The sequence below is a fragment of the Carcharodon carcharias genome, chromosome 18, assembly GCF_017639515.1.
Source record: "Carcharodon carcharias isolate sCarCar2 chromosome 18, sCarCar2.pri, whole genome shotgun sequence".
NCBI lineage: Eukaryota > Metazoa > Chordata > Chondrichthyes > Lamniformes > Lamnidae > Carcharodon > Carcharodon carcharias.
Genome location: NC_054484.1, coordinates 47,312,634 through 47,332,212, shown reverse-complemented (window position 1 = coordinate 47,332,212; position 19,579 = coordinate 47,312,634). Strand labels below are relative to the sequence as shown.

General features: G+C 41.5%; 1 protein-coding gene across 6 annotated transcripts in view; it reads left to right on the top strand.

The window, feature by feature from the left end:
* The first annotated feature begins 6,152 nt into the window (after nt 1-6,152).
* Nucleotides 6,153-19,579, top strand: part of ccdc191 (coiled-coil domain containing 191) — a 52,016-nt gene continuing 38,589 nt past the window's right edge. For 3 of the 6 annotated variants that reach the window (XM_041210600.1, XM_041210602.1, XM_041210598.1), the window contains exons 1-4: nt 6,153-6,255; nt 9,479-9,517; nt 9,620-9,761; nt 19,096-19,251. In XM_041210600.1, coding sequence (XP_041066534.1) covers nt 6,190-6,255; nt 9,479-9,517; nt 9,620-9,761; nt 19,096-19,251 — 403 coding nt within the window. In that variant the 5' untranslated portion in view covers nt 6,153-6,189. Of the gene's footprint in view, nt 6,256-8,802; nt 8,918-9,478; nt 9,518-9,619; nt 9,762-19,095; nt 19,252-19,579 lie in introns of those variants that run through there. The other 3 variants (XM_041210599.1, XM_041210603.1, XM_041210604.1) reach the window with 3 other exon arrangements.

Sequence of the window (19,579 nt, the reverse complement as noted above, 5' to 3'; positions counted from 1 at the left end):
CTCACATCCCATGAAAGAATTTTTAAAAATCAGAATTTTCAAAGAAAAATTGGATAGCACTCGAAAAGAAAAATTTGCAAGTTGAATATTTGACTTGAAACGTTAACTCTGTTTCTCTCTCCACAGACGCTACCTGCTGAGTATTTCTAGCACTTTCTATTTCAATTTCAGATTTCCAGCATCTGCAGTACTTTTTTTCTATTCTATGGGATGGATATTGGCAGTAAATCTTAATTTCACCTAGTTCCCATTTTTTAATTTAAGTACTTGTAGTTAAAATTGACACTCATACAGTCAACAGGAGGAAGAGCATCCAACAGAGGGCGCTGGTGAGAAATGACTGAAGCATTCTGGGAGAAGTCACCAAAGACACTGCGACTCAGGTGGGAATTGAGGAGGACCCACTGTCAAAGAACGGGAGGACGAGGCAACCATGGCTGACAAGGGAAGTCAGGGACAGCATAAAAGCTAAAGAGAAAGCATACAATGCGGCAAAGAGCATTGGGAAACCAGGGGATTGAGAAGCCTACAAAGACCAACAGAGGACAACTGAAAAAGAAATAAGGAGGAAGAAGATTAAATATGAGGGTAAACTAGCCCATAATATAAAAGAAGATTGCAAGAGTTTTTTTAGATATATAAAGGGTAAGAGAGAGGCAAAAGTGGACATTGGGCCGCTGGAAAATGACGCTGGAGAAGTAGTAGTGGGGAACAAAGAAATGGCGGAGGAACTGAATAGGTACTTTGCATCAGTCTTCACTGTGGAAGACACCAGTGACATCCCCAAAGTTCAAGAGAGTTGGGGGCAGATGTGAGTATGGTGGTCATTACCAAGGAGAAGGTGCTAGGAAAACTGAAAGGTCTGAAGGTGGATAAATCACCTGGACCAGATGGATTACACCCCAGAGTTCTGAAGGAGATAGCTGAAGAGATAGTGGAGGTGTTAGTGGTGATCTTTCAGGAATCACTGGAGTCAGGGAAGGTCCCAGAGGACTGGAAAATCGCTAATGTAACCTCCCTGTTTAAGAAGGGGGTGAGGCAAAAGACGGGAAATTACAGGCCAAATAGCCTGACCTCAGTCGTTGGTAAGATTTTAGAGTCCATTATTAAGGATGAGATTTCAGAATACTTGGAAGTGCATGATAAAATAGGGCAAAGTCAGCATGGTTTCATCAAGGGGAGGTCATGCCTGACAAATCTGTTAGAATTCTTTGAGGAGGTAATGAGTAGGTTAGACAAAGGAGAGCCAATGGACGTTATCTACTTGGACTTCCAGAAGGCCTTTGACAAGGTGCCGCACAGGAGGCTGCTCAGTACGATAAGGGCTCATGGTGTTAGAGGCAAGATACTAGCATGGATAGAAGATTGGCTGTCTGGCAGGAGGCAGAGAGTGGGGATAAGGGGGTCCTTCTCAGGATGGCGGCCGGTGTCTAGTGGAGTTCCGCAGAGGTCAGTGTTGGGACCACAACTTTTCACTTTATACATTAATGATCTAGATGAAGGAACTGAGGGCATCATGGCTAAGTTTGCAGATGATACAAAGATAGGAGGAGGGACAGTTAGTATTGAGGAGGTGGGGAGGCTGCAGAAGGATTTGGACAGGTTAGGAGAATGGGCAATGAAGTGGCAGATGGAATACAACGTAGGGAAGTGTGAGGTCATGCACTTTGGTAGGAAGAATAGAGGCATAGACTATTTTCTAAATGGGGAGAGAATTCAGAAATCTGGAGTGCAAAGGGACTTGGGAGTCCTGGTCCAGGATTCTCTTAAGGTTAACTTGCAGGTTGAGTCGGTAGTTAGGAAGGCAAATGCAATGTTGGCGTTTATTTAGAGAGGACTGGAATATAAAAGCTGGGATGTGCTGCTGAGGCTTTATAAGGCTTTGGTTAGACCACATTTAGAATATTATGAGCAATTTTGGCCCTGTGTCTCAGGAAGGGTGTTCTGGCCCTGGAGAGGGTCCCCAGGAGGTTCACGAGCACATTCCCAGGAATGAAAGGCTTAACATATGAGGAACGTTTGAGGACTCTGGGTCTATACTTGATTGAGTTTGGAAGAATGAGTGGGGATCTGATTGAAACTTACAGAATACTGAAAGGCCTGGATAGAGTGGACGTGGGGAAGATGTTTCCATTAGTAGGAGAGACTAGGACCTGAGGGCACAGCCTCAGAGTAAAGGGAAGACCTTTTAGAACAGAGATGAGGAGAAACTTCTTTAGCCAGACAGTGGTGAATCTATGGAATTTATTGCCACAGAAGGCTGTGGAGACTAGGACATTGAGTGTATTTAAGACTGAGATAGATAGGTTCTTGATTGTTAAGGGGATCAAAGGTTACGGGGAGAAGGCAGGAGAATGGGGTTGAAAAACTTATCAGCCACGATTGAATGGCGGAGCAAACCCGATGGGCCGAATGGCCTAATTTCTGCTCCTATGTCTTATGATCTTATGATTTCCATGTACCATCCCCCTCAGCTGATGAATCAGCTCCTCCATGCTGAACACCATTTGGAGAAAGCACTGAGGATGACAAGGGTATATGTCCATTACCAAGGTGAATGGCTGACTCTGAAAGAACATAGCTGCTAGACTGGGTCTGCAGCAGGTGGTGAGTGAACCAGCAACAGGGAAAAACATACTTGACCTCATCCTCACCAACCTGCCTGCCACAGGTGCATCTGTCCATGACACTATCGATAGGAGTGACCACCGCATAGTCATTGTGGAGACGAAGTCCCATCTTCAAATTGAGGATGCCCTCCATCATGTTGTATGGCAGTACCATAGTGTCAAAGGGGATAGATTTTGAACAGATCTAGCAACTCAGTACTGAGCATCCATGAGGTGCTGTGGGCCACGGCAGCAGCAGAATTGTACTCAAACACAATCTGAAACCTCCTGGCCCAGCATATCCCCTACTCTACCATTGTCATCAAGCCAGAGGATGAATCCTGGCTCTATGAAGAGTGCAGGAGGGCGTGCCAGGAGCAGCACCAGCCATACCTAAAAATGAGGTGTCAACCTGGTGAAGCTATAAAACAGGACTTCTTGTGTGCCAAACAGCATAAGCAGCAAACGATAGGCAGAGTTAAGCGATTCCATAACCAACGATCAGATCTAAGCTCTGCAGTCCTGCCACATCCAGAATGGGGGTGGACAACTAAACAACTCACTGGAGGAGGAAACACCACAAATATCCCCAACATCAATGATGGGGGAGGCCAGCACATCAGTGCAAAAGATAAGGCTGAAGCATTAGCAACAATCTTCAGCCAGAAGTGCCAAGTGGATGATCCATCTTGGCCTCCTCCGGAGATCCCCAGCATCACAGATGCCAGCCTTCAGCCAATTCGATTCACTCCACATGATATCAAGAAACGGCTTAAGGAATGGGATACTGCAAAGGTTATGGGCCCTGACAATATTCCAGCAATATTACTGAAGACTTGTGCTCCAGGACTTGCAGCGTCCCAAGCCAAGCTCTTTCAGTACAGCAACAACACTGCCATCTACCTGGCAATGTGGAAAATTGCCCAGGCATGTCCTGCACACAAAAAGCAGGACAAATCCAACCCAGCCTATTACCGCCCATCAGTCTACTTTCGATCATCAGTAAAGTGATGGAAGGAGTCATCAACAGTGCTATCAATCAGCACTTGCTTAGCAATAACCTGCTCATTGACAGTGAGTTTAGGTTCCGCTAAGATCACTCCACTTCTGACCTCGTTACATCCTTGGTTCAAACATAGATGAAAGAGCTGAACTCCGAAGGTGTGGTGAGAGTGACTGCCCTTGATATTAAGGCAGCATTTGACAAGGACCCTAGCAAAACTGGAGTCAATGGGAATCAGGGAATACTCGCCACTGGTTGGAGTCCTACCTAGCACAAAGGAAGATGGTTGTGGTTGTTAGAGGTCAATTATCTCAATTATAGGTAATCACTGCAGCAGCTCAGCACCATTCATGACTCCTCAGATATTGAAGCTGTCATGTCCAAATGCAGCAAGGCCTGGACAATATCCAGGCTTGGCCTGACAAGCAGCGAGTAACATTCACATCACAGAAGTGCTAAGCAATGACCATCTCCAACAAGGGAGAATCTAACCATCAATGTCAACACCCTGGGGGTTACCATTGACCAGAAACTGAACTGGACTAGCCAAATAAATACTGTGGCTAGGAATCCTGTGGTGTGTAACTCCTGACTCCGGAAAGCCTGTCCACCATCTGCAAGGCACAGATCAGGAATGTGATGGGATACTCGCCACTTGCCTGGATGAGTGCACTTCCAACAACACTCAAGAAGCTTGACACCATCCAGGACAAAGCAGCCCACTTGATTGACACTCCTTCCACAAATATTCACTCCCTCCAACCACCGATGAACAGTGGCAGCAATATGTATCATCTACAATGTGTACCATCTTGCCATTTTAACACTCCACCCTGCTCTCTTGCCCACATGTCTGTCCTTGGCTTGCTGCATTGTTCCAGTGAAGCCCAACACAAACTGGAGGAACAGCACCTCTTCTTCCGACTAGGCACTTTACAGCCTTCCGGACTGAATATTGAATTCAACAACTTTAGATCTTGAACTCTCTCCTCCATCCCCACCCCCTTTCCGTTTCTTCCCCTTTCCTTTTGTTTTTTCCTATAATTTATATAGATTTTTCTTTTCCCATCTATTTTCATTAATTTTAAATCTTTTATGCCCTGCTAGTCTTTCCACCCCACCCCCACTACAGCTGTACCTTGAGTGCCCTGCCATCCATTCTTAATTAGCACACTTGTTTAAATAATATCACCACCTTCAACACCTCTTTGTTCCTTTGTCTGTGACATCTTTTGATTATCTGCTCCTATCATTGCTTGCTTGTCCCTACAACCACCCCCCACCTTAAACCAGCTTATATTTCACCCGTCTCCTAATATTCACTCAGTTCTGTTGAAGGGTCATGAGGACTCGAAATGTCAACTCTTTTCTTCTCCGCCGATACTGCCAGATCTGCTGAGTTTTTCCAGGTAATTCTGTTTTTGTTTTGTACCATCTACAAGATGCACTGTAAAAACTCAGCAAGCCTCCTTTGGCAGCACATTTCAAAACCCAAGCCGCTACCATCTAGAAGGACAAGGGTAGCAGACGTATGGGAACACCACCACCTGGAAGTTCCCCTCCGAGCCACTCACCTTAGATAGATATCACTGTTCCTTCACTGTCACTGGGTCAAAATCCTGGAACTCCCTCCCTAATAGCACTGTGGCTGTACCTACACCAGATGAACTGTAGCGCTTCAATAAGGCAACTCACCGCCACCTTCTCAAGAGCGATTAGGGATGAGCAGTAAATGCTGGCTTAGCCAGTGATACCCACATCCTGTTAATTAATTTTTAAGAAGTGGGGAAATAAATCATGTAGATTAATGTGTGAATTGCTCGCCTAAATGGCTAGAGCAATCTTTAACCCTGCTTTTAAATAAGAAAAATATTAACATTGAAAACACCAGCCAGTTGCAATTCTTTATTTGTACTTTGATAAGAAGGTCATGTGGAGACTAGATAACATTCACCAGGATGAAACACCAAATAAACTTTCATTACAAGATACGGTGATATCTGTCTAAGTCGGGATGGTGAGTGGCTCGGAGGGGAACTTCCAGGTGGTGGTGTTCCCATTCGTCTGCTACCCTTGTCCTTCTAGATGGTAGCGGTCCTGGGTTTTGAATGTGCTGCCATTCTATTCATTAGAATGGAGAAAATTAGCACTGGACTGTCAGTTTAGATTATGTGCTCAACTCTCTGGCGTTGGACTTGAACCTTCTCACTCGGTGAGTTTGCTACCACTGAGTCAAGGTTGACATCTAAGTGTATATAATATATAACGCATATATTAATTCAAAGCAAACCTGATGATCCCCGATATATTTCAATTTCCTGTTAGTCTCATGGAAATCTTTTCGAATTAAATTCAATAACTTCTGTTTTTATTTTTGGTGTTTCTAAGAAGCCGTTGGTCGTTGCCATGGCGACAACAGATTCTGCTGCACAACAGGGCGGTTGGGCGCACTGACACATGGGAGTTGTAGTTGTTGACATTTTTCCGCCGTTGGGCGACGGTTGGGTTCCGGGAGTGGAGAACTACAATTCCTAGCGTGCCGAGCGCGGCACGGAGCCGGCCATCTTTGTGCAGGAGATGGAGCTTGGCCGCTCGGAGCTTTTCCGCTGGAAGAGATTCACTCAAAATAAACATGGACCGAAGGTAGTTCAGCAGCACCCTTTCTTTTTAGCTTAGTAATACATCGACTTTCGATGGAATTAGTCTTTGTTTAAACTCATTAAAAACAATGAACTTCCTCTGCCCAAGCCTTCCCGGTCACTGCTACCATGCTCACCATGTTAAAGGACCGACCGTAATCTCTGTTCTCTTCTCTTTCGCGTTCCCTCTGAAGGCTTTTCTCTTCCCTTTGCCTCCTCTTTCTCTCCCGCTTGTTTTTTTCCACCCAGGCTCAATCTGTTCTCCCGTGTGGCTGTAAAATATCCCATGGCACGATTTCCAAAAAGTACAGTAACGTTCGCCCTAGTGGCCTGACCAACTTTGCTGTGTTCAAATTAACTGCGGCATTTCCTACATCACAACAGTACCTACACTTCGAAGGTACTTCATTTGCTGTGAAGCACTTTGGGACATCCTGAGGTTGTGAATAGTGATATATCAATGCAAGTCTTACTTTTTCGCTGCCAAAACCTCTATATCCTATCACTATCGGCCTTTTGCCTCTTATCCTTTCTCTCCATTGCCTTTTCCAAATCATCTCATCTGCAGAGATCTGGAAGCAGACTTGGGACTCTGATTACACGTCCCTGTAGAAATTATCTCACCCCTGCCTTATTATGAAGAACAGAATTGGCTATGGAAGTTATAGGGCAGCCCAGGATGAGGGGCCTGCTTTGTACTACATCATGCGTCAAATGGCATTTCAGGTCACTGTCATACTGGATTTGGAGCCATGACTCGAATCTGAGGAAACACACCCTAGGAATTGGTACAAGATGCTCAAGCAAAAGAAAAACTGACTTTGAGGTTGTGAGTCTTGGGGATTCATATGGGGAACAGAGCACTGGGAACTGATTGGTACCTGGTAACAGTCTCATGGTTACTGTAATATAGTGATTCCAAATGGACAGCTATCAGATGATATCAGCTATCGGTCTTTTTCAGAAGATAGATAGGATTGTAACCAATTATTTGTGAATAAGTATTGGAGAACAGTAATTATTGAGAACAACAGCACTGCAGGGCACACATAAGTCACATAGCTTACTGCTTCATGCTTTTTACATCTTTTTCTCATGCAAATGCATTAATAATTTCCATAAACTGACCACATCTTATAAATTGAAACCTACACCTATAATCTCTATGTATTGAGGAACTCTCATAATTAACCCTGAACATGCTGAACTGTTTACTGGAAAGGACACCCATAATGTCTCTTGACAGTCAGAATGGGGAAATGTCACAATACTAGACCTCCTTGTACAAGTGGAATTGTAGACCAGATTTAAATGATTCATAGAAACAAAAGTACAGATAAAATACAAATTAATTTATAAAGAAGCAGGAAGACACTCCATAAGAAGTTCATTTATGCAGTGCTTTTACAATATAAAAATAAGTTTCAGGGAACCTCACAAATGGTAAGGAAGATGGGGAAAACCGATGCTGTGTGACGAAGGGATGTGCATGAAAGTTTCATCAAAAAAACAGGATTTGAGGAAGATTTTGAAAGGAAGGAGTGAAGTAGAACAGCAAAGTATTTAGGGAGGGAGTTTAAGACATTCCATAACCCTTGGAGCACAGTGCAGGGGACATGCACACAGGCTAAAGTCAAGAATGAGAGGTGCAGGAATGGTATGAGCTTGGAGGAGATTGCAGGAATGAGATGGGGCAAGCCATGGAGGGATTATAAGATGAGGATGAAAAGGATAAATCTAATACCTTCAGGTATAGAAAGCCAGGGTAGGGCAGTGAGAATCAGTGTGATGGACAAGAGATCCAAATACAGGTGACTTCATTTTGGACAAGTTGAAGTTTGTGGAAGAAAGGGAGCTGAGGAAAAAATGCATTTGAGCAAATCACATTTAGAGATGGATCAAATACTTTAAATGTTTTCAGTGGCAGAGATATTATCAAGAGGCAGAGACCAGCAACCTTTTGCAAATGGAAATAGCTGGTCTTGGTGCTGAATAAAATCTGTGGTTTGAAGCTCAGCAATTGGGTCAAACAGTATGTCATGATTTCAGGTGGTCAGATTCAGCTTGTGAATGTCCAGGAAGGGGGCAGATGTCAGTGACAGGTGCATGACAACCTAAAATAATGGGCCTGATGTTTAATTGGACTACCATTGCTTATTCAAGTTGATGTTGAGACTCCTAGTCTGACTGCACAGACTTGGTATGGGACTGCAAAATGTAGAGCACATGTTACCAGGAAACTTATGCAAGCCCAGTCTTGGTTCTGGATCTTTTCCTTTTGTGACAGTGTATGCTAATCTAGACTTCCTGACTTGTTTTCAATACCTTCAGACCAAGAAAGTCACCAAAATGCCGGAAACACAATGCTGTTTTAAAGACACTTTCCTCCTGGTTGGCATTGCCCATCAAGCTTCATTAGATTAAACATAAAAGCAACAGTGCTGTTTTGTCCCATGATAGTAACACCACTCCTAAACCACAATTTACCACAGAACTTAGTTTACTTAACGAGGCCAAAATAAATATTTTTAGAAATTAATTCACAGATGTTAGATCATCTTTCAAACCAGCACTACTGGCATGCTGAAAGTACATCTATCAACATTGGTTAAAATTACAAGATTCAATTACAATTTACAATGAATTCTACTGCTTGGAAAGCACAGGTGAATATTTAACATATAGTGTTCTCAACGTAATAATAATGAAGTCTGCATGATTGAAATTGCTTGAAGAGCACCTAAGCAGGTTTCCAGTTGTAGAACATAGATTCCAGAATAGATCCAGCCAGTGTACATTCTTCAAGGAGTTTAACAATTAAAGCGCTTGAATTAAATGAAGCCTGATGTGGGTCTTTTACTCCAAATGCTTTAAGTTTTCACATTATGACGTCAAAGAAGAAGATGGATTAAAATGAGGTTTTGGTGATTCAGTTCCTCTTTGCACTCATAGCAACACATCAAAGCTATCCAAAGTCTAAGATTGCATTACATGTAAAGAATGTTCATCTATAATCTAATCTGTTAACATTTGACCTTGGTTAAGTCAAATTGCAATTCTGAAATGTTAGAGCTTTTACTCAATGGAGCTTTTCATTTTATAAAATTTGGCATTAGTGAACTAAAATTGATTGCAAAGGGGTCAGGATACAGTTGGTTTGCGGTTTATGCAGATTATCTATTAAATTATTGTATGGATATTGACAATGCTGTTATGTTTATCTGTAGCCAAACATGGATCCTCATGATATCCAAAACTGGATTAAAGTGAGTATGATCAGCTAAGTTCATGATGATAGATACACTTTAATGAATTGCTTAAATTGGAAAAAAAAAGATATTTGTTGAAAGATGCATTGTTTTTAATAGAGAGTGGAAAGAGCATCTGAATGTGCTGTAGCAGAAGTATTTCCCTCAAAAAAGTCAAAAATAAATCCAAAAACCAATGGATATGTTATAGCCATGGAGACAATTGATCAGCTTCATGATCATGATGATGCCTACACTGAAGGTAAGGTCACCCTTGATTGCCTAGCTCTACGATGATCCTCACGCTACAAATATAAATCACAAAAGGTGAAATAGATTTGTAAAGTACTTCTTACAGTTTCAATTTTCAATGATCTACCAGTTGTGTGGAGCCTTCCTAAGGGTGAGATGAAACCGCAAAATCACATAACCCAGTTTGCACACGCAATCTAAAGCTTGCTACATTTTATGTCTCCAAAAATGCGAGGTGTTTGGAGGCTTTGGACCAGCGTAAGTGTCACCAAAGCTGCAAAAATGTTTTGAATAGGCCCCAGTTTGGATCAAGTTTCTCTTCAATAGCACTGTTAGATAGGTTGCAGAATATGAATAGCTTTCCGTATCAGACGTCTTTATGGTGGATCAATCGTTATAAATTGGTTGGAATGCTAGATTCTTTTTGATTATAATTTTGCTTTACCTACAGCATAATTATAACTGGTGCCTTAAATTTTGTGTAGGCCTAATTTTTAGCATTCCAACCCTTTTATTTTCAACCTATTTTCTTCAGGAATGAGAAATTTCCACCATTTGGTGGAATTCTGATTTTTGGATAGTGGAATTCTGCCCTTTTAATGTTTTTCCTGAATTCTGCCTGCCCTTGGCTGTCACCACCTCCAGCACAGCCAAAGCCAAGAGGAGAGAGTCTCAGCCTGGAAGATCTTCACTAGTAACAAGGTGGGGAGCAGATCCAGGGGAGTGGTCATTCAGCCTTACACCAGCCTGGACCCAGCTGCTACCACTTATCCCATGGGAAGGGCATGCTCTGCTGCTGGCCACTTGGGGAGTCACTGCATTCAGTAGGCCTGGGGAGGAAGGAGCAGAGCCCAAGTCTCCGTGGGGCTCACGGGGTCCAGAGGTTTGGAGCAGAGCCAGAGTGTCTGTGGGGTTCAGCAGGAGCAGGCCTAGGGAGTGGGGAAGCAGAGCCAGAGTCTCCACAGAGTTTAGCAGGCCAGGGGTGTGCTGGGAGCAGAACCAGAGTATCAATGGGGTTCATCAGGTCTGGGGAGTGTGAGGAGCAGAGTCAGCGTCACTGTGGGGTATGGCATGCCAAGGAGGAGGAGAGGATTTTTGTATAGGCTCTGCTGAGTGTGTAGAGGTAGGAAGAGGGGCTGCTCTGATCGAGTGGGGGGATTGGAGACCAGCGAGAGAGGCTGCTGTGTGAGTGAGTGGGGAGAGGGGCTGCTGAGTGAGGGAAAGAGGGTGAGGAGAGGGCTTGCTGAGTGAGGGAGGGGTTGAAAGAAGGGCTGCTGAATGTGTGGAGAGTGGGAGGGAGGGGCTGTTGAATGAGTGGGGTGGTGTGGGTGTTGGGGAGAGGGGCTGTTGAATGAGTTGGAGGGGTAGGTGTTGGGGAGAGGAGCTGGGGAGAAAGACTCTGAATGAGTGATTGGGGATGAGGGGTGTTGGATAGAGGAGTTGCTGAGTGAGTGGGGAGGAGAGGGGTTGGGAAGAGGGGCATATGAGTTAGGTGGGGAGAGGGGCTGATTACAATGTGTGCGGGGCAGAAGAGGGGCTTCACTCAATCTTGTTATGGAATATGGAGAGCTTGACTGAAATCTTCATGAATATATTAAAATAACATTTTTACAAGGTACTTTAAAAACAAAGATTTTCATATTTATATGATGTATTATTATATGTGATCATTTTCAGGTATCATGCCCTAAGAGGGTGTTGGAGACCGTGGCAAGGTACTGCAGTGGTTTGTCATTGTCTTCCACAGGTTGCATGATGGAAAGGCTCCAATTTCTTTCCTTCATATGGCTGACCAGGAATCTCTCCTGGTCTTAGTATCTAACATTAGCGTGTGTTGGAAGGATTTGCAAGTTGACACTCAATCTGTTTGGCCATGTTATGAACATGCTTTCCTTGGCCATCAGATCCTGGAGTAGGACTTGAACTAGGAGCTTTTGGTTCAGAGGCAAGGACATTACCAACTGTGCCACAAGACCTCCTATTATATGTAATACACGAACTTTAATAATTATATACTGAATGTTACGATGCTGCTTTATTGCTATTTTGTTTTTGCTGGCAAGTGGGGTCATGTTAATTTTCAAGGGTTTTTTTTAAATTAATTCAGGATGTGGGCATCGTTGGCAAGGCCAGCCTTTGTTGCCTACCTCTAACTCTCCTTGATAAAGTTGTGGTGAGTTAAAATGGGGTCACATTAAAAAATAGTTTGCAAAGCACCTTTCCAAAGGTCCTTTGCTTCGCTTCACATGTACATAATCCAGTAAGATCATGTTCTGTTGTTGGTATAGTCTTCGTCCTGTATTACATGCACTGACTGTATTGAATGCTGAAATGCTGAGATCACTTTGGTGATTTGATACGTATGCATTGGTCCACAGTCTTGTCGGTGATAGAAGGTAAACAAAGGGAAAACTAATGTTTCTACCCACTTGAAGTCTAATAATTCCATGCATTTGAAGTGGCCAAGAAGCATTTGAATTTCACTACAGATCATAAAAGCGCTATACTTATGTAATTCCTTATCTTCCTTATCACAAAAAAATTTCAGACCTTTTTGTCTGGCCACTCTCATCCCTGTTTCTTAAAACTTTCTTACTGCCATCTGATACTTGATGAGATAGAAATTCCTTTGGGAGTTCCCATGTTACCCTTGGAAGAAAAGTTCTTGAGGGAACAAAATGGGTGTGACTATTCTACATACTTTATAACTTAACCCACATTGTGTATTTATTGGCATTTATTTCTGGGCTTGTTAAAAATGTCCCATTCAGAGGTTTACACTTCATAAAGGTAATTCTTGTAGAATTCTACAAGTTTGTGGTGGCCAATCTGCTGATAGTTGTTTCTGTGGGCATAAAAGTCACAATATTATGATCCCTGTGGGAATATGTAAATCAAACAAACCAAATTTACCAAATGACCCCCAAATGAAGAAATTATCGAACAAAATTTCCCTTTTTGTGACTTTTACTTTAACACAGATCAGGGTCAATATAAATTAAACATAAGTAAATAAGCAAATCATAATTGGTATAAACTATAAATTGCACATGGAATAGTAGATACAACAAAGATAGATCTCATGGGTTTTATAGGCAGTCCACTCAGCCTGTATGGCACCAATTTCAGCTTTAACAGTCCTCCTAAGCTCAGAGCTTCCTGAGGCAGAATTCCTGTTCCTCTCCTTCAAGGACATAACCGATTTCTCACAGGCAACAGCTTCTACCTAAGCAGAGTCCACCGTGCAATCTTCTGCATAATGGCTTACTTCCTTCTAGAACTTCTCAACTCTCAGCTCCAATTGGTTGTGGTAGCGTGTTTCTACCAGGACCAACTTTATCTTCGCATGGTATGGCTGATTGTGGGTATTCAATCACTCAGAGGTAAAAGAAACAGTGACAGAAGTTCTAAACATGCTTTCACACTGCTCAGAAATCCAGCTTTCTGACTCAACTTACTGACCACCTTCTCTCTTTGTTTCTGTGCCACGCGGCTTCCGTGTTTTAATTTTCTTCCTGTTGATACTGCTTTCAGGTCAATGGTTGCCAGGTCACATTAACTAGTATTTCTTATTATCCAGAAGTTATAATTGATCCCTTTATAATTGATACAAAATCTTAAAAGTCTTTTCAAACACATTTAAAAACAATTACAGATGCCCCAAACATTTTAAAGTGATTCCAAATTTTCCTTATTGTTGTGGCTTCTGGGTGAAATTCTGTTACACACTACCATATTAAATTTTGATACCAGCAGATATTTCCAGCTGCTGTCAGTAGCTTACGGCAATGGATGTACACAGATGCATCAAGTAAATGAAAGATGCTGTACTTGCAAGGAGCAACATATTCATCACTTACCCTATGAAAAGGAAGCATGAGCTTGATAGGGCACAAAACATTCCCTGGGTGGGAAGGTTCCAGGAACATTCCCAGAAGGGCAGAACATGGTAGATGGCATCTTTGCATCGTACAGACTATTAAACATGACACAATTTCTTGACAAGCAAGGTGGACTTTTGTCTTCTCTTGAAGGGCCTAAAAGTGTCACATGTTCTCATGTAGCAGCATGTGCATTATGTCTCCGTTATCAAACAGATAAACGGATACTATGCCACTGCATCATTTGTCTACCAGGCCAGGTTTCATGTCCCTTTTGTTATATTTCTTTTCACTTCATTTTTACATAAAGCTTCTACTACCCAATGTCCTGATATTTTATGACAAAATTCATTTTTACCCCTTATAGGGATTACAGAAATATTTTATCCATATACTTACGTTTATATAGGCACATCCCTTTAAATTTGAACTGCAGGTCAGATTTTCTGCATCCTCATTAAGCTATCCACTGATACTCAACCAAAGCTGAGCTGTGACCTTCTGTTAATTATTGAAATGACCAGACCACAATGTTGCAGTTAATTCAGTGCACTTTTACCTAGTCATGTCTAGCCAGATTTTGCAGGACCACAAATTTGCTCAAAAAAGAGACATGCTTTCATTTTTCACTCATCAGGACAGATGCAAGAATTTAAGAGGGAACAACAATTTATACTGCATGAAAAAAGGGGTGTTGATTTGTTGGCAAGTTGGCTGCAGTTGGTTGAGATGCTGCCATGATAAATGCACCAGGAAGCTATTGTTTCTCATGCGTTCGTTTATTCAAAAAAGTTATGATCAGGTGAGGAGGGGTTGAATGGTTCCCCCCTTTTCCCATTCCTCGTTTGACTGTAACAGAGTTTTTGTGAAAAGGATATACCTGCCAATTGTGTGTTTAACTGTTCATGCACTGTGATCATAAAATAACCAATCAGACAGGTTTTCTAGAGTTTAAAATAGAAAACACACACACACACAAATAGATTACAGAGTGGGGAAAGATAGATGAATCAAATTAGAATCTCAGAAATAGAAGGAGTATATGGTCCATAGTTTGGTGACTTGGCCTTCAGGATGAATTTGGCAGCCCTGCTGTTTCCCTTGTGGATGCAAATTTAAGACATAGCCAGCTGATTTAACTGTCCTTTTGGAGGCAGTGGCATGGGGTTGATTTCCTTCAAGGAATCTCTGTCTACAGCAGAGGCATCCCGGGGTGGTCAGTCAGCAAACAAGGTTTGAAAGTTTGCACGGTAGGTTGGAGAGGGAGAGGAAGGAGGGACCCCAATCAGGTCTTCTCTCGTCAGCTGCTTGACATCTTACTGCAGAGAAAACAGAAGCTTAAACACGCGTAGGGCGAGCATTTCACATGACCGTCATCCAGTGGCACAAACCTGATAGTTACTAGTGTGTTCCCTCTTGTAACTTAATCAGTTCATGTCTGGGAACCCCCCCCCCCCACTTCTCATCCAGGGTCCCATTGTCCAAGCAATTAGGTTTAATGGTTTGCTCCACTAGTTGAGTACCTCACGTGATTGCCTTGATGCCTTGTTAATGGATTTAGGATATGTGGTTCACTCATATTCCCCTGGTTATTGACCTTGATAGTTCTTTTTAGACATATTGTCATCTTCTCAATAGATTGGAATTTGGAAGGAATAGTGATGCAAATTGGGTAGCCACCTTTTGCTGCAAGCTCAAGTCACCTTTAGTCTCTGTTTATAAAAGTTCAATTTGGGTTTTCAGCTGGTGGATTAAAAATCATTATTTGGCATAAAACACATCTTTGTGACAAGGTGTAATATCTGGACATATTCCTTTTGCCTACAGATCGGTCCCTGTATATGGATGTAGCTTCCAGTATAAGTGAGCTATATTGTGAGCCTGACTGATAATCTTAAATTGGTTGTTAGTGTGATTCTTAGTACACTCAGGGTTGTTCACCAAATGCTGCCCATTCGCAGAATCACATTCTAATATTAGACATTATGTTCTCGATTTTGTAAGCACGGATTGATTGAGTATGGTCAGTACTCTGCCTATTGTGAACAGCCAAAAGGATGTGCTGTTTAATATGATCTTCAAGTCATTAGGACGTATGATCTTTTTGGCTTGATGGCAGCATCCTATTAGTGGAAAACAGCACTTGTTTGCCACTGCACAGTAGCAGCGTGAAACAGCTAGCTTCACCTGTTGCTCAAATTTTTGAAATACTTTACACTTCCAGGTAGACTGGGCACTTTTCAAGCCCAAAAATGGTGACCATTAGCCCATTTGTAAGCATGCACAATACAGAGTGAGCAATGATCTGATTGGGGTAGCCTGCAGGATAGCTTTGATGCATCCTATTTTGGCATCAACAATTTATACTTCTCAAAGCACATCTCCATGGCAAGTGAATGACATGGGTCTTGTATCCAGTGTTAAAATCCCCATGAGGAATTGTAAACCAAAATAACCAAATCTATGAAATCACCCTCAAAATGAATGAATTACCAATAAGATTTCACTTTTTGTAACTTTTACTTTAACACGAATCAGAACCCATGGAAGTTACACATGATTTAACAAGCAAATGATACTTCAAGTAAAAAGGCGTCCCAAAGGAGAGAGGGTTGGTAGAAGTGCACCTTCTAAAGTAAATTTCACTTTAACCAGTTGATGCAATAAAAGTACATTTTAAACAACCACAAGCATTCACATCACCCCTTGCACAACGGTGGCACTACATAGTTCCACAATATACTGTTCTTTATTCACACAGAATGGGTCAGGAGTCCTATCCAATAACAGCTTTCACCTTCAAGTTTAATGGGTATGATTATCAGCAAGGTGCACTTCTACCAACCCGGTCTCCTTTGAGACACATAGTCATGATGATATAGATTTCCAAATTTCCTTTTCAGCCGACCAACCAATAACACCCTGGTTTCTGGGAAAACACCCAGCTCTTTAGCGTGACTGAGCTATTCACACAGTTTAGATCTTTTTGTTCAGCTTGCAAAGCATCTTCAAAGAGCTCTTGTGCCCTTTCCTGCCAAACAGAAAAAGCAACCTCTTCCTGTAAGTGATTTGCTTCTTCTCACAAGAACTCTGTGTTCTCCTTTCTGTCTCTGCCTGCTTTCTCTTTGTGTCTGCAACTGTGTGCTGACTGTCTTCACCCACCACTTCCTCTGCTTGTAGCTGTCCTTTGTGTCTGTAGCTCTCCTTTGTGTCTGGCCACATGGTGCCTGTGTCTTGACTTCCTGTTGGTACTGATTCCAGGTCAAGGGTCATCATTTCACATGGACCAGTATTTCTTGTTTTTCAAGGAAGGTACAATTGATCCCTAAACAATTGATGCAAACTCTTAAAAGTCCTTTTCAAACATTCTTAAAAACAATTATGGATACCACATACATTGTAAAGAAATTATAAATTTTCCTTACTGTACTGCCTACGGGCCACTACTTCAAACATTACCATAGTGAAGTTTTCTTTATAACAGTGTTTGAAATACAGAAAGTTCTTGACATTATAAACATTTTCAACAACTAACGTATTACTGGTCTAAGGGAGAATGGAAAAGTTTAAAAAACAATCGATTTGTTTTAAAATCTCCAACAATAACAAACCTGAAGGAATGAAATTCCACACTTGTGAAGCTAATTTTCTGTTCCAGAAATAAAAACAGAACTTGCTGGAGAAACTCAGCAAGTCTGGCAGCACCAATGGAGAGAGAAACAGAGTTATCATTTTGAGTTGAGTATGACTTATTCAGAACTGAAGGGAGGTAGCAATGTGATGTTGGAAGGTAGGGTGGGGGGGGGGGTAGGTTAGAACAAAAGAAAGGTCTGGGATAAGGTAGAGGATGGGAGAGATTAAATAACAAAGATGTCATGGAACAAAAGGCAAAAAGAATGGTAATGGCTATAGTAAAGAAACAAAGCAGTGGCCCAGAGTATGTGTTAATGGCAGAATAATGAACAGCTCTGTCTGAAAGTAAAAACATGAAAGCAAGATACAGATTGTCATTGCAAAAAAATGAATCACATTGAGGAAAGTGTTCATGAACTCAATGTTGAGTCCAGAAGGCTGTAAAGTGCCTAATCAGAAGATGAGGTGCTGTTCATCAAGCTTGCGTTGAACTTCACTGGAACGTTGCAGCTGAGCAAGCACAGAACAATGAGCATGAGAGCAAGATGGCAAAGTAAAATGACAAGCAACCAGAAGGTTAAGATCATGCTAGCGGACTAAGTCGAGGTGTAACTCCTGCCCTTTCACCTCCTCTTTCCTTACTGTCCAAGGCCCCAAACACTATCCCTAGATGAAGCAGTGATTTACTTGTACCTCTTTCAATTTAGTATACTGTATTCGCTGTTTACTATGCAAACTCCTTTACATTGGGGTGACCAAACACAGACTGGGTGACTGGTTTGCAGAATATCTCAGTAGTATTTTGCTTTTATTCTGTACCAGACAGTTTGCTGGGCAATAAGTAAGACTTTTCACAGTGTTAAAAAGGTACTTAGACTGGAATGGACTAGCACTAACCTTTTCTGGTGAATTTGTGTGTATATCCCAGTTAAGTTCAGAAACCTCATGGTTTTCATTATATTTGATTGATGAGATATTGTTATTGCACTGTTTTTGGAGTCTTAGGATATAGCTGACAGCAACTTCCTGACCATTATTTTCATTATAAAACTGCAAATTTTAGAAGGTGCTATTGTGACAAATTGTGGCTTGTGTGACTTGATTTTTCAATTACGTTAGCATTGAAACTTGTAGCACTATTCAACAGAGCTTCGGAAAACCTATATAAGAGTCCCCACACTTTATAGATTACATATTCTGCAGTGCAAAAAGAGACCATTTGCCCCAAGATGCTGTGACAGCGCTTTCAATGAACTATCCGTGTAGACCCATTCAACTAAAAAAAGAATTATTTGAGTCCACTGCACTTTTAAGAAACAAAAAGCAATAAACTTGCATTTATATAGCTTCTTTCATATCCTTAGGACATCCTAAAGTACTTCACAGCCAAAGAGTTACTTCTAAATGTAGGGAAATGCAGCTTCCAGATCAAGGACTCATAAAAAGAAATCTAGATAATTGACCAGATAATCAATTTTGGTTATGTTAGTTGAGGGGAAAATTAAGGCCATTAAAAGTTGTTATGGGGTCTGCTTCAGTCACTTCTTCCTTCCACAACTTTTCCAAAAATATTTTAAGTCTGTTTATTTAATAGATCTTGAGTGAACATCTAACTGCATCTATCGAAATATTAGAAATGTCTATGAAGTTGAACGATGAAACTTCATTTACTAAAAATAATTAGAGCTTAAAGTAGCAAGTTCCGTTTTAATTTTTGATCTGCAGCTCATTAAAGCTTATGGTTATTTGTTGGTGGTAATAGCAGTGTGCATTGTACTATAAATGTCCAGTATAAATTGCCTTTCACAGCTTTCAGTTCTTTCTATGTAGCTCAAGAGTTACTCCATGAATGGATGAATTCCAAGATAAGGCCAGAATTGGAATATGAAGAAACTGAAGAACTAGAAAGCTATATCAATAACTCAGAGGAGCGCACATATTCACCAGAGGTGACATCTAGAATGCCTGCATATGAAAAGTTTGATGGTGAGTGGCTTTGGGTACTTTTGAACTTTAAATTTTCAGACACACTAGGATTTTAATTGAAACGCCAAGTATATATATATTAGAGGATATATTTCATAACGTTAGAAATAGGAGCATAGGAACAGAAGAAGGTCATTCAGCATTAGAATTGTAATTGCTTACACTTGTACACCCTTTTATTAATTTATTTCTATTCAAGTTCATCTCGCTTTGAATTCTCTCCTCAAAAGGCAGTTATAACTCAATATGGAAGAACAGTTATGTTAAAAGAAAGTTAACTATATAGGGGGGGGAAAAGGAATATGATCAGAGCTGTTTTCTTTTTAAA